The sequence below is a fragment of the Haliotis rufescens genome, unplaced genomic scaffold (genome assembly GCF_023055435.1).
Source record: "Haliotis rufescens isolate VD_foot unplaced genomic scaffold, xgHalRufe1.0.p SCAF_1, whole genome shotgun sequence".
NCBI classification, from domain to species: Eukaryota; Metazoa; Mollusca; class Gastropoda; order Lepetellida; family Haliotidae; genus Haliotis; species Haliotis rufescens.
The window spans coordinates 19,108,317-19,124,882 of NW_025963779.1; the positions used below are offsets into that span (position 1 = coordinate 19,108,317).

The window sequence follows — 16,566 nt, forward strand, 5'->3', positions numbered from 1 at the left end:
AGATTTCAGCAATAGCTGGATGGCATCAACAGGGCTTTCGACAGATTTCAGCAATACCTGGCAGTGCAAGACGCGTCTTCCGGTAGATTTCAGCAATAGCTGGATGGCATCAACAGGACTTTCGACAGATTTCAGCAATACCTGGCTGTCCACAACACGACTTCCGGCCGATTTCAGCAATATCTGGCTGTCCACGACACGTCTTCCGGCAGATTTCAGCAATATCTGGCTGTCCACGACACGTCTTCTGGCAGATTTCAGCAATAGCTGGCTGTCCACAACACGTATTCCGGCAGATTTCATCAATACCTGGATGACATCAACAGGGCTTTCGACAGATTTTAGCAATAGCTGGCTGTCCACGACACGTCTTCCGGCAGATTTCAGCAATAGCTGGCTGTCCACAACACGTCTTCCGGCAGATTTCATCAATACCTGGATGGCATCAACAGGGCTTTCGACAGATTTTAGCAATAGCTGGCAGTCCACAACACGTCTTCTGGCAGATTTTAGCAATACCTGGCAGTCCAAGACGCGTCTTCCGACAGATTTCAGCAAAACCCGGATGGCAACAACAGGGCTTTCGACAGATTTCAGCAATACCTGGCATTCCAAGACGCGTCTTCCGACAGATTTCAGCAATACCTGGCTGTCCACAACACGTCTTCCAGCAGATTTCAGCAATACCTGAATGGCATCAGTAGGGCTTTCGACAGATTTTAGCAGTAGCTGGCTGTCCACAGCACATCTTCCGGCAGATTTCAGCAATAGCTGACTGTCCACAACACGTCTTCCGGTCGATTTCATCAATACCTGGATTGTATCAACAGGGCTTTCGACAGATTTCAGCAATACCTGGCAGAACGACGCTCTGTCCTTTCATGTTGCGCCTTCTGTTAAGTCATAATATGGCTGAAGCAATAAATATCTACCTTCCTAAATGTGGAAATCGATCTGTCCATCGCTCCTTTTACTGACTTACTGTCTGATCTCCAGTAATTGCTTCTACAAGTATGCCCAAGGGCGGATCCAGCATTTTTAAAAGGGAGGGGTCCAAAATATCAAAATCCCCTCTGCTTACAACATCCTACATTTGGTTTTCAAAAGAGAGAGGGTCCGGACCCCCTCCACCCCCTCTGGACCCGTATGTACAAGCAGATGTCACATCTCAAATCAGTAGGGTAGTGCCTGTTCCAAAAACAACAAAATGGCGTCGATTGCAAGGATACACATATGTAGTTGTAACCTTATATGTGCCGAACATGCGAATCTAAAAGTCGTTCAAAAAAGTAGAACAAAAATGAATAAACTCTACCTGGAAACATAATTTATGTATTTTATGAATCATACTTTCTTCTTCCCTAATCCCTGTTGCTACTTGTATTATTCTGGGTTGTTTGTTTCACAGTCGGTGTGGTGTCATTTGGCTGCGTGTACGCTTCTGTACTGTTGTTGCTGGTTTCCTGGTGCTAACCCACTAAGACATACCACTCAGATACAGTACACTGACTCCCATCTGACCTGTCCTTGTGGAAACTCCTTTATGTGAGGCAGGTAACAAGTACCATCTTTAAACATTTCATGACATGACGCGCACGGGGAATCAAACCACAGGCATACCGCTCTACAGGCAGACACTCTACCCACTGGACCACGGAGGCGGTCAGAAAGTTAACAGAACGTCAAACAACATTAAGAATAAGGATGAATAGACATTTTATAATAATATTATATAATTTGTTGTTCTTGTAGGGTATGTATATGTAATAATCAATTAACATGACCGCCTTCCATGGTTTAGTGGTAGAGCATCCGCCCGGAGTGATCCCCGGCCGCGTCATACCAACAAAGGTTAAAAGATGGTACTTTTTGTTACCCTACCTGGCGCTCACATACCCTACCTGGCGCTCACACACACACACACACACACACACACACACACACGCCGCTAAATGAGTGCAATATTCTTGGGCGTGACGATAAATCCCATTTCACCACATTTTCATTTCATGAACAATGTCGGGTGTATGTCGATGAAACCAGTTGTAACAGGGAAAATGAAACTGGCCTTTGTGACTGTGCACGAGGACTTATTTATTCACTTATGTTGTACGTGGTTATTTGTACTCGTTCTGCCTCGCATGAGTGTAGGTTTACGCGGAATATACGCTATGAGTTTCCGAGAACACATGAATCACGAATTCTCAGAAATTCGTTGGGTGAGTGTGTTACAGAAAGTGTATGCTTGTCGGAAGAGGCGACCAACGGGATCGGGTGGTCAGGCTCGCTGACTTGGTTGATGCATGTTATCGAGTTCCAATTGCGTGGATCGAAGCTCATGATGTCAATCACTGGATTGTCTGATCCAGACGGTTATATTTACAGACCGCCGTCATATAGCTGGAATAGTGCTGAGTGCAGTGTAAACAAACAAAGAAACAAACATGCTGCCATGATCCGAACAGGGCTGTGGAGTGCCTGATGATCATGCAGGACACAATCCAAGTTTAATTATTTGTAATTGTATCTACAATACAATATCTAATCCAAGAGTTCGCCACCTAATCTTATGTGTTCTAAAACCAAGTTATCTGCTTAGTGTTTGCGTTAGAATTTCATAATACCAAAAAAACGTTTCTTTTCCATTTTGTTGTTTTTGCAATAAAATGATTTGTTATAATATGTTGTATAATATAATTAGTAGATAGTAGTGTTTCAGTGCTGTTTTGACAATATAATGTATTGACATGCCTTGTACAATGTGGAAAGTAGATCAACTGTTGCGAACTTGCCTTTCGCTATGGTCTGTCGGGCCGACATTATGCTGTCAGATACCCGCTACTGGTCGTAACAAGCGATTGAATTGAACCGGGTGGTCAGGTTCTACTAGATCGTTTCTCATGTATTCAATCCAGGGTTTGCTTGACCCAGACTCGATTATTAACTGGCTGTCGTGACAGCTGCAATATTTCCGACTGCGACATAAAACAGCATTCTCTCACACATTCACGCGCTTGTTAAATTAGCATACCGCATTCTTTCTTCTCCTCCATATCAACTATTACCCGGGAATAGGAAACTGGGACATTAACAAAATACGTCCCTTAGTTTCGATTCTTGTTTCAACTTATTTGTTTTATGATACCGGGAAATACGCTTTTTCGTGTTTACGAAACTATCAGTATAAAGATTATTTTTGGCATGGGAGTTTGTCGGTGCCCCCGATATAGTCGACCTGCTTACGTCAGGACTTTTCCCATTTGTCTTGCAGCAAGACTGCAAATCATGCATTCGATCGAAATTTGGACGTTGAATTCCATGTTATTTACGAACCGGGTGTCTAGTTCGTTACGCGATTTTGATTGAACTATGCATAGACTCTTTAGTCCAGCCAACATGTAACAACATGGAATTCTAGCCTAGTTCGGCAAGGGTGGAAACTGGGCTTTTACAGTCAGTTAACTCCCCTGACTCTAGAAGATGTTTGTGCTCATGTTGGGAGGCCAACTGTCTCACATGTATCAATAACAACTTCTATTATCTCCCTTTGATACGTCCTAAGACATACAACCTGAGTCATACAATATGCCTAAACAAACAAGGAACGTTCGACAAGACAATCAGCGATGAGGCATTCACCGGTGTGTGGAAACCGCACAAGAAACGTGATGAAGGACTTGTGTGAACAGACCAGGAGTTTAACCTTTGCCACAAAGATCACCACGTTATCTTGCAGGGATAAATTTAATTATTAATGATACAGGAAATATGTATAATTCCCGAAATGTAAGGGAATATGTGTAATGCCTATCATTGCATAATACTGGGAAGATGTATAACTCAGTGATTTTAAACATATTCTCAAAGTGAATCAGACATTCCACATGTTGCCTGTAATGTCCAGGGATTATAACATGTTCCTGATTATACATATTCCCTAAGTGAATCAGACATTCCACATGTTCCCTGTAATGTCCAGGGATTATAACATGTTCCTGATTATACATATTCCCTAAGTGAATCAGACATTCCACATGTTGCCTGTAATGTCCAGGGATTATAACATGTTCCTAATTATACATATTCCCCAAGTGAATCAGACATTCCACATGTTCCCTATAATATCCAGGGATTACAACAAGTTCCTGATTACATATATGCTCTGCAACAAGCACATTCGTTCTTTAAAACCCATAAAAAATCTGAGAGAAAAACGTAAGACAAAAATAATTCAGATTTATTGGGTCTAAATTGTTTATTTGTTAAAGCTTGAATACATTACATATTACGGAATACATTTCATGTTATATGTATTGAAATATTGACCCGTTGTAAAGCTAAATGTTTTCTGTAAAAAAGACACGTATTTACACTATTGACACATTGCGTCGTTATATGTGATCAACAGCAAAAGTAAATGATAAATTAATGGAATATACAGAATATCATAATCCAATCTCATTCAAATCAGATCTTAGTTCTGGCTATCGCTGAGCTTTGTTTAGCGACAGGGAGAACTTAGATCTGATTTTAATGAGATTAATTATAATCATTAACAATAGAATCAACATTTTATATTTCTGTACATGATGAAACGTCTATTACAGTTGCAGCAGCCGAGACTTCACAGTTAGGATACAATACACGATAACATTATCGTTCTTAGCCTACATTTGGTAAATTAGCAGCTACATGTCATCTGTGGGCAGTGTGTGGCTGTTATTAATGTTATTCTTAATTTATGTGATCAAATGAACGTGAACGATTAATTCATTTCAGTGCTGTAAGGCGTGATTAAAGCCAGGTATTTTTGTGACACTTGATTGCCTTATATGTTGCTAATACATGTCCATCCAATTTCGTGTCATGATAAAACAGACCCAAAGGCATTCAGACTCTCAGGCTTACAGACACACAGGCGCTCAGACATACAGTCTCTCAAACTTTCAAACTCAAAGACACTCAGACACTCACATAACAAGACTCATAAATTCAGACTTTTATATACACAAACACTCAGATACACAAACTCCCCGAAAGTCAGAGATGCATACTCTCTAAAAGTCTTTAAAAGTCCAGTTTCCACCCGAGGTAAGTGAGTAAACTGACTTTAAAAGTCCAGTTTCCACCCCTGCCGAACTAGGCTGGAATTACTGGGCTCGATCGTAGCGCCACCAGTGGCTATTACTAGTTATGTCCCTTCTAAGCCTCCCCTATGGACCAATCAGATTCCACCTCTCGTATCACTTGCGTTTGCTTCGCACAAACTGGTGGCGCCCAAGTCAGGACGATCTGATCGATAATCAAGATCTATATTGTGATAAAACGGGTCTTACATCGCGAAATGCATCAAATCAGGTGAGCACCTTAATTAAAAACATGAAAAGATTTGGAAAATATCTGCTTACAACGAGTTGGCGGTGCACATGCTTTGCAAATCCTGCAATCGACAGAAATCTGCACGACAGTTAACGAACAGGATTTCGATTTCGGTGCGCTATTTTGATTGGACTATGCATAGACTCGTTAGTCCAGCCAAAATGTAACTCCATAATACCAGCCTAGTTCGGCAAGGGTGGAAACTGGACTTTTATAGTCAGTTAACTCTCTTGCCTCGGTAAGATGACTCTCTCATAAACCAAGACACTCTCTACCCAGACACTCTGGGTATGTTTTAGGGTCGACTGATTGTCGCTCAAACGGTCTATGTAAAGATAAAAAATAGTATATACAACTGTACAGGAGCTTAAATGTAATGTAAGTGTTCAACAAATTACATGTATATGTTTTGTTCGGAAAAACAAAGTGGAGACGAAATATCTGTAAGTGACATCACATAAGCTGACATGCATTTCCACTTCTATATTACTTGAACTGTTCATAGTTGAAATCCATAAGACATCCCTGTCGTCATTGTAATTATAGTGTTATGTACTCAACCCCCTTCATGACCTTGTATTCACAGGTATCCTCTTGTCGATCTCATTCTGTCACACGTAGGAAGGGCTTCAATTAAGGCATCGTGTAGATATGTGTACTGGGCCTACAAATAGATAGTAGTCACCTTTAAAAATCTTTATTATTATCCGTAACATTAATTCTAAAAGCGCATGCAGATCTGTTCCGGTTCCTATGCACAGTCTTAGAGTTTGTCAGTCGCACTGGTTCAACAACCGCGGTAGAATTACAAGTACATACTATATGTAGCCAGTATATGGGCGCTACCAGCCTCAGACCCGTATTTACAATGGTGCAATGCCCGCAACAGGTCGACTGTACATCTGTCTACCCGGCTACTTCTAATGGATGAGACCCGTGACGATCCGGGGTAGAATAGGCCTTCAGCAAACCATGCTTACTGTAAAAAGCGACTATGCTTGTCGTAAGAGGCGACCAACGGGATCGGTGGTCAGGCTCGCTGACTTGGTTGATGCATGTCATCGATTCCAATTGTGTGGATCGATGCTCATGACGTCAATCACTGGATTGTCTGGTCCAGACTTAATTATTTACAGACCGCCGTCATATAGTTGGAAACGTGCTGAGTGCGGCATAAACCAACAAACATACAAACAAACAAACAAACATGCTGACATGATCCGAACAGGACTGTGGAGTGCCCGATGATCATACAGGACACAATCCCAGTTAAATTATTTGTAATTGTATCTACATTACAATATCTAATCCAAGAGTTAATAGAGGCGTTAAACAACAAACAATCCAATCCTAATTGATGACCGGGATGCCATGAGTGCACAGTGCTGATTGATACACACTCGTGTGGTGAACACCATTGTAGCTACCTTCGACACTAGACTGGTACTAACGCTGACCAGCACTCGGCTTGACCACTGGTACCAACGCTGACCAGCACTCGGCTTGACCACTGGTATCAACGCTGACCAGCACTCGGCTTGACCACTGGTACCAACGCTGACCAGCAGTCGGCTTGACCACTGGTACTAACGCTGACCAGCACTCGGCTTGACCACTGGTACCAACGCTGACCAGCACTCGGCTTGACCACTGCTACTAACGCTGACCAGCACTCGGCTTGACCACTGGTACCAACGCTGACCAGCAGTCTGCTTGACCACTGGTACCAACGCTGACCAGCAGTCGGCTTGACCACCGGTGCCAACGCAGACCAGCAGTCGGCTTGACCACTGGTAACAACGCTGGCCAGCAGTCGGCTTGACAACTGGTACCGACGCTGACCAGCAGTCGGCTTGACAACTGGTACCAACGCTGACCAGCAGTCGGCTTGACCACCGGTGCCAACGCTGGCCAGCAGTCGGCTTGACCACCGGTGCCAACGCTGACCAGCAGTCTGCTTGACCACTGGTACCAACGCTGACCAGCAGTCGGCTTGACCACCGGTACCAACGTTGTCCAGCAGTTGGCTTGACCACTGGTACCAACGCGGACCAGCAGTCGGATTGACCAGTGGACATCTCCAAAACAGAAATGAGCCAACTCATTGCACAATTGTCTGCTTGGAATTCACATCGTGGATTATGAGCCATGTTTTGCATCATACTTTCAGTTTGTGTGGAGGGAGAGAAAATACGTCTAGAAATCAGTCTAGAAATCACAACAAAGTAATTTAGATTGATTACAAATACGACAAGACTCCTCTCACAGAAACGTTTATCTCCATGACCTTTCACCTCTGTCTGTATGAGATCCATACGCTGGTGTCGGAGCTTGACAATGCACTCACAGACATCTACCGCGCCTTCCGCCTTGGCTTGTGCAATCAAATAATCCAGAGCAATAAATGTTCCCGTGCGGCCCACTCCAGCACTGAAAAAAAACATGAAAAACTTAAAGGAAAACAACGCTTTATGTTTGGATACCAACTGAACCTTATCAAAGTACAAAGTACATTCATGAAAATAATCTTCTTTGTTTAGGAAGAAGCAAATATATGATACAATTGCCCTTTGTCCCTCAATTTCAGTCCTGAATCCGCAGAGGGAAGTCCGGTTTAGTCAGAGTGTACTTGACAAAATAGCGTAGCATTCGGGAGGGTAAATGGCCCCGTATTGACAGATCAGGGCCCCGTTCAAACAAAGCGAATGTAGCGCAAAGAGAGTCTTAAGTCTATGTTAAAGTATGGGAGTTACAATAACTTTAGCGCTACGATAGCTCTGTGAAGCGGGCCCCAGGTTTAGTTCCCCTGTACATACACTAATGTAAATGTATACTACATGCCTGCAGTGGACGACCATTGGGCCGTGGCTTGTTGATGGGGAGTTCCTGACAAGTCTGTAGAACTCAACAAGTGACCCAACTCCTCGTGGCACCCCTTTATCTGGCCATGCGGTGAAGTGGAACTGCGTCAGGGTCCTCGCTGACTGCCCTTCCTGTATAACAATGGTTGTGTAGAAACGGAAATGACAGACTACATTGAGTATTGTTCCCTACAACTGTTGATTCAAGATGAGTGACTGGCGCCACGTTTAGCAATAGTATCATATCACGACAGGAGCCACCGAGACTGGCCTTCACACACAGTACTCCACTTGTCTACCATGCTTTAGATATTAATGGCATATACACGCAGAAGAAAATACTCCATAGACATGTCTCTTCCTAATGCTTGATTTCTGTACTGGTCCGAAACTCTGCTATGCAGAGTTGCATTTCTTAGTCACACCAGGATCAGAACGCAGCCTGCAACATGTGTCTATAAAATGAAACTGAGACGTCATGGTATGACTGAAATACTGGCACAAGCGGCGTATAAACAACTCACTCACTCATGCGAATGTCATTGAACCTTGTACTCTTAAACAAAGGAAACATATTAAATGAAGACCTTTACATAGTGCTATCGTAGCGCTAAAGTTATCGTAACTCCCATAGTGCCATAGTGAGGTCAATTTGACCTCACCGTACCCGGTGTATTAAACCTCATTTCACCTCACCGTTACCTGTGTATTAAACCCCCTTCACCTAACCGTACCCTGCGTATTAAACACCATTTCACCTCACCGTACCCTGTGTATTAAACCCCCTTCACCTAACCGTACCCTGTGTATTAAACAACATTTCACATCACCGTAACCTGTGTATTAAACACCATTTCACCTAACCGTACCCTGTGTATTAAACCCCATTTCACCTAACCTTACCCTCTGTATTAAACCCCATTTATAAACCCATTTTATCTTACCGTATTCTGTGTAATAAAACCCATTCCATACCTTGTGTAAGTCCATTTCATCTCACCGTACACTTTGATTAAACCCCATTTCACCTCACCGTTGCTTGTGTATTAAACCCGATTTTGTATCACCGTACCCTGTGTATTAAACCCCACTGCACCTCATAGTACACTGTGTATTAAACCCCATTTCACCTAACCGTATCCTGTGTAGTAAACCCCATTACACCTCACCGTTGCTTGTGTATTCAACCCCATTTCACCTCACCGTAACCTGTGTATTAAACCCCATTTCACCTCACCGTACCCTGTGTATTAAACCCCATTTCACCTCACCGTACCCTTTGTATTACACCCCATTTCACCTCTGCGTACCATGTGTATAGAGAAGGTCCTGACTGTGTAGTCCGTCATCTCCTCCTCGGCCAAACACTGAACATGAACATCGTCATAGTTGGAGCCTTGGTAGCCGAAGTCGGGCCAGTACTTCTCACACTTAGCCTGGAAAACACATTTACCTTTGTGATTAACCCTTAGTTGCATCGAATGCAGTGATACGTGAATATTGGATGTGAATAGTAAACGGTAGAAATCTGGCAATAACACACATTGTCTGACCTTTCTGTTCTCTACAAAGTTCGTCAGCATTATCACTTTACTGGCATCCGTTTCCCATATCATTCTCCAGAAATCCCACATCACAGCGGCATAGGGGCCTGGAATGTACGTAGGCAGGATGGATGTTAAGTACAGGGTAGATCATAAAGAATACTTTAATGAACGTTGAAGAACATTTAGCTTTACAGCTGTTGGTGAGTGTATATTCAGATACGAGTTACCTGGGATACTTGTCCCGTGAATATTCCGGGGTAGAATATGTCTTTCTCACTTACAGGGTTCGCTCGCAACGCTAAAGACCTTGGTTCGCTCCCACACATACATGTAGGTACAAATGTGCAACCCCAGTCATGAAACCCCGCCTTGGTGTGGCTGGTATATTGCTTAAAGCGGCGTACACATTACTGACTTATCTCTCGCTTTCTTTCAAGCCCTCAACTCTCAAATACCCGTGAATATCCGGTGTAGAATAGGTCTTCAGCAACCCATGCTTGCCGTAAAAGGCGACTATACTTGTCGTCAAAGGCGACTAACGGGATCGGGTGGTCAGGCTCGCTGACTTGGTTGATGCATGTCATCGATCCCAAGTGCGTGGATCGATGCTCATGATATCAATCACTGGATTGTCTGGTCCAGACTCGATTATTTACAGACCGCCATCATATAGCTGGAATATTACTGAGTGCGGCGTTAAACAACAAACAAACAAACCAACCAAGCAAGCAACCTGGAATACTTTGAAGACGATTTCAAACGAACGAGCTGTAATGTATTACCTTGGGTAGCCACAAATGCTCGCGGTTCCCCGTATCCCTGAAATAGGAACACATTATTATAGGCATCGGTCATATACACTAACATACCTCGAGACGCATTATTTATTGTCATGCATCATTATGAAATCAGGTATGCTTTCTTTTAAAAAACAAGCATAAAAAGGAATGTCATTGTTATAATCGATTTGACTTCAACTTTAATTCAAATCACTGGATGTTAAAACGTTGGAAAGGATGATGCATTGTATTAACATGTGTTCATGACATTGACTTATGCGTGGGTCTTTTCGTTCTTACACATAACCTACATTGATCCAGTTGGCGTTGATGAAGTCAGAACCAGGGATACTCGGCACGTGGGATAGTTTGACTCTGCTGTGATCATCTGGAAAAAGCAGGGAGGACTTATTACGATGCATGCAAATAATTTTCATATCAAATGCACATCTTGCACATAAAGTAGCAGCCTGGTTCCCTGGGAATGCTGCGCTGGCGCTTCAGTTTAGCGCCAGCGCAGCATACCCAGGGAACCAGGCTGATAAAGTAACAGAGATACGAGATTTAATACTCCTTGGGCCTTGACGGTTTCAGTTAACACTGAGTGAGTGAGTGAGTGAGTGAGTGTGGTTTTACACCACTTTTAGCAATATTCCAACAATATCACGGTGGGGGACACCAGAATGAGCTTCACACATAGTACCCATGTCGGGAATTGAACCCGGGTCTTCGGCGTGACGAGCGGACGCTTTAGCCACTAGGCTACCCGACCGCCCCTAGTTAACACTGAGTGTGCACATCACAGTTGATAACAAAGTCACCAGAATGTAGGGAGGTGACCGCCTACGACAGCAGGCTTGTGAAATAGACAGGCCACAGGAGCAAGTGAATGTCATCCAGAGCTCCCTTGACGCTCATATGGGGCACTATCTCCTACATGACATGACAGGTCAGTGATTTCAAAATTAGCCTCATTTCGTATGAAGGAAGAGTGTGGAAGGAAGACGTGTGAAGATGCATTCCAGGTGGTCTCGCATATTCTTAGAATATTCATGCAAACATTCCTACTTTTTTAAGTGGCAGACCTTCTGCTGTGGTATATGTAATGAAAGATAAATACTATAGACACTTACACGGTAGAATGTTTCTGTATCTGTTCTTGAAGGCATTTTCTGGCCATCCGGCTTGGGTACAGGAACCTAGCTTCCCACTGGGCAGGTTCTGAAACAATAAAGAGTGAGTGAGTATGGTTTTACGCTTTAAGCAATATTCCAGCAATATCACGGAGGGGGACACCAGAAATGGGCTTCACACATTGTACCCATGTCGGGAATCGAACCCTGGTCTTCGGCGTGACGAGCGAACGCTGTAACCACTAGGCTACCAGACCGCCCCGAAAGAATAAAGAGGAAACAAATGGATGACAGACACATATATCCCTCAGGGTCCTACTATTCCAGGACAACAATCGCCTATAGGATTATACTCACGTAAAACTGGGAAGTAAAACCGCCTTCGTCCTTCATCTTTCCAACATATTGTCCTAGATTCTGTACTGTCACTTCCGTTGACCAAACCCAGTCAGGAATTGCGGTGTCAGTCACGTGACCGGAAGCTAAAGAATGTGAGTGTGGATACCCCTGTCCCGCTCTCGTCCTGGTGTCAACACAAGGGGACATAACTGCGTCCTCGACGGGGTCCAGGGGTTCTAAGTCGACAGGGGTTGTAGAACCTTTAAATGATACACAGTAGGCTGTCACCACCAGTTATCAAAAAACGGGGGCAGTCACTCTCTCCAAAAGACTGTAATACTTATTTGCTAAATACCGATCAGTGTTTAACATATCAGTGGCTGAGATGAATATGTTGGAGGTGGGGTGAAATTGGGTTCAACAACGCGTCCAAGATTATTGCACTCATATAGCGACGTGCATGCACGTGTGTGGGGGTTTGGCTGCTTGTACTAGTCTGGGCTGATGCCGATGTATAGTGCTAGCTCACTGAGATATCAGGAAACAGTTTAACATGAATACCCCACTCAGACACAATATACTGACTCCGATCCGACCAGTCCTTGTTTGAGCCCCTTAATGCCGAGCGCCAGACAGGGTAACAACAAGTACCATCTTTAAACGTCTTTTGGTATGAACCCCGGACCTTCCGCTCTCCGGGCGGACTCTGTAACACTAGACCACGGAGGCGGTCGAAAATGTTGGAATGTAAAACAGAGACATGGTTAGTTACCTCTTGGAGATTCTTCATAGGATGGGTTCAGTATGCACACTAAGGAGGAACTGCGTGGCCTTCCGAGTCTTTTTACTGTCTTTGAATGTCTCACATTACTTCTAAACAAGATAAAACAAAGGATAGATTACATTTATAGAGTGAAATAGAATATTTTTATCTTCCATTTTCTTAACTTTTTAATTTGCAATCATCACATTTACTTGTTTTTGTTGTTGTTTAACGCAACACAGCACTATTATATACATGACGACGCCCTGTGCATAATCTGGACCAGACAATCCGGTGGTTGATATCATGAGAAACGAAGACACACCATAAACCAATTAGCCGAATCTCTCGAAACGATCGCGCCAGTCTTACTACCAGCATACGACCCGTGAAGATCCGGGATAGAATAGGTCTTCAGCAATCCATGCTTGCCGTAAAAGGCGACTATGCTTGTCGTGAGAGACGACGAACGGGATCGGGTGGTCAGGCTCGCTGACTCTGTTGATGCATGTCATCGTATCCCAACTGAGTAGATCGATGCTTATGATACCAATCAATGGATTGTCTGGTCCAGACTCGATTATTTACAGACCGCCGTTATATAACTGGAATATAGGTTGTAGGTTGATAGGGGCTATTCTAATCAAGAATTGCCACGGGGACAAAAGTACAACAATTAAATGCCACTAGTTCTATCCCTTGGGATAAGTATTATTCAACTGACCTCCCCAAGACGACAGCGGCCATTATGACGAGGCTGGCTATTAGTAGACATGGGATCACAACCCACAGCAACTGCGTTGGATTTCTTCTGGGTTCTTTTCAAAGAAAACAAAGACATATTATATATTCAGCAGTAGTGAGTGAGTGAGTGAGTATGGTTTTACGCCGCTTTTAGCAATATTCCAGCAATATCACGGCGGGGGATACCAGAAATGGGCTTCACACATTGTACCCATGTCGGGAATCGAACACGGGTCTTCGGCGTGACGAGCGAACGCTTTAACCATTAGGCTACCCGACCGCCCCGATATTCAGCAGTAAACAGCGAGGTCGAACTGTCAGTTGACCTTATCATAACTCTCAAGGAAAGTTGACTGAGTGACTATGGTTTAGCGCCGCTTTAACCAGTTTTTCAGTTTTATCATGGCGTGTCAACTTAAGGTTGGAGGAAAGCCCTAAACGAGATGAAAGTTGAAAGCATTGCGAAATGAACAATTGATCACATTATGTTTGTATTGATTGTTGCTTTAAACCGCACTCAGCAGAATTGCAGCTATATGGCTTACCCTGTAAATAATCGAGTCTTCATTAGCCAAACATGTGACTGATATTGTAAGCTCCTGTTTACGCTGTCAGGGTACGGTTGACGAACCAATCCAGTAAGTCGTCATGAAACAAACATCACTTGGGAAACATTCTTACGAGGAACCCCCACTAGGGATTACATAGTGAGTTGTTATGGCGTTCAATTTATAAATAACCAATACAATTGTTTATATGCGAAGGCGTTTGTTACCATTACAGTGTTCTCCCGTCCAGCCATCAGCACAAGTAAGGCAGGCACCATCATACAGACATGTGTTGCACATCGTGGGGCATCTTTCAGAACACTGGCTTCCGTACCGCCCGTCCTCACACCCGTTTATACAGACTCCTGTCATGTTACACTGCGACTTCAGGCAGGCAGTGTTACAGGTCAAGTTACAGGACTCGCCGTATCTGTTGGCTTCACACTCCAGGCATTGGCCATGATGTCTGTCACATCTCACACAGTGCTGTAGACACGTGTTGTCACAGTAGTCACCCCACCATCCGTCTTCACACCCCTCAGTGCATTGGGGCGTATCTACATCAGTGTTAACTGTATGACAGTTTCTATTGACACAGTGATCACTGCACGAATTGTTACAGTAATGGCCATAGGAAGTTCCAATACATCCTTGTGAACATATTCCAGTTTGGTGGTGACATGTGCCTCCATTGCATCCGGATGAACAAAGTTTGTCACACATCTTGCCGAAATGTTTTTGTTCACAAGAGAGACATGCTTCACTATACTGTTCACATTTAGAACAGAACTGTGGACAAGAAGCGTTGCAGTGGGAGCCTTTGAATCCCTGCATACAAGACTTACAGGAACCAGTCTCTTTGTGGCAGGACTCTGAGGCACATTGGTCAGGACATTCTAGATGACACGTATCTCCGTACCAGCCTGTGGTACAGCCATTGATGCACCTTCCTGACATTTGTTCACAGGCATGATTCATACAGTTGGAACCACAATGTCGCTCACACATTTCCCCAAAGTTTCCAACTCTGCAAGATTCACAAGCTCCACTCCTGTCACATCTCTGGTTACTACAGTGACTGCTGCATGGGATGTTGCATTGGTCTCCATGGAAACCGGGTTTGCATGTTTCACAGGTTCCGTTACGATAACACAGTTCGTCCTCACAGTTGACATTGCAGGCTTCGTCACACTTGTCACCAGACCACCCGCTACTGCACCCGGATGTACATATCCCGTTCAATGAGCAACTTCCGTTGACACAGTTATTGCACTGTTGTTTACACAAACGTCCATACCACCCTAACTCACATCCCCGTGTACACTCTCCCTCCAGACCACATACGTTATAGAGGCAGTGCAGGGGACAGGGGGCGGTACAGCCATCTCCATGGAATCCAGCCTTGCATGTACAACTGTCTCCATTACAACTCTGACAGTTCACACAGGTCTCTGTACACAACACCCCCCGAAATCCTTCTTGGCAAATACAGTAGGCCCCAATACAACTCTTACAGTTCACACAGGTCTCTGTACACAACGCACCCCGAAATCCTTCTTGACATGTACAGTAGGCCCCATTACAACTCTTACAGTTCACACAGGTCTCTGTACACAACACACCCCGAAATCCTTCTTGGCATGTACAGTTATTTCCTGAACACATTTCACACTTTGGACAGTTTTGGTCACATTTGTTTCCTCGTCTTCCTGTCTTGCAGCCACACAGACACCTTTCTTCTTTGTCACACGTGTCAACACCGTCTCCACACGACCTGCACGATTCACAAGTTAATTCACATGTAGATCCATAGTAACCTGGCGGGCAGTTTTGAAGACAGTGCCCTTTCCACCGGTGACATGTTTGATTCCTGCATCCTGTACTACATGGAGTAAGACAGTCTGCACCCCACGTGTGGCTCTGGTTACAGGGACCACCACATGCACCTTTGTATTCGACTGACTGTACATCGACAGCATCCTTGCATTGTCTGCACGAGGAGCCATCCTGGAAATATCCCGACTTGCACTCTGTGGAAAGTATGTTTCAATATTAACAATGATTATCAGGTCGCTTAAAACAAATACCAGATAAAGGGAATAGGCAGTTGATACATGGACCGTTTAAATATTGAGAATATTGCACAGAACACTCTATCAACATGAGCACAGTTCAGCTGTCTTCCCTTAGATTTGCCTCTCACCTTCTGGACAAAGGCCGCATGTCTTCTTGCAGAAAGAGTCTATACCTGGCTGACCACATTGCGACTCTGTACAACTGGAATATATATCCTGGCACAGCGGAAAGGCTGCAACAATGAAGTCAGTGCGAACGTTATTGTCTCCAAGATTAAGCATGCGTGAATCGATGAGGTGCTAAATCGTTTTTATTTAATGTTCTCAGGCCTGATCTAAAGATGAACTAATGTTGCAAATTAAACTGGAGAGGTCACGTATCCCAGATAACTTAATTC

The 16,566-nt window shown here is 43.9% G+C and overlaps 1 protein-coding gene across 2 annotated transcripts; it reads right to left on the reverse strand.

Moving 5' to 3' along the window:
* Positions 1-5,495: 5,495 nt before the first annotated feature.
* Positions 5,496-15,846, reverse strand: LOC124113377 (cell death abnormality protein 1-like). 2 transcript variants are annotated; one of them, XM_048392509.1, is made up of 12 exons: positions 14,321-15,846; positions 13,526-13,619; positions 12,811-12,908; positions 12,057-12,298; positions 11,700-11,787; positions 10,878-10,954; positions 10,570-10,606; positions 9,794-9,891; positions 9,551-9,676; positions 8,221-8,372; positions 7,674-7,809; positions 5,496-6,043 (listed from the first exon to the last, which is right to left on the reverse strand). In XM_048392509.1, the coding sequence occupies exons 1-12, from the start codon at positions 15,756-15,758 to the stop codon at positions 5,960-5,962; spliced, it is 2,670 nt and encodes an 889-aa protein (XP_048248466.1). In that variant the 5' UTR covers positions 15,759-15,846; the 3' UTR covers positions 5,496-5,959. The 2 variants fall into 2 exon arrangements, with proteins under 2 accessions (XP_048248466.1, XP_048248461.1); XM_048392504.1 differs by having other exon boundaries at positions 12,811-12,911.
* Between the last annotated feature and the right edge of the window lie 720 nt (positions 15,847-16,566).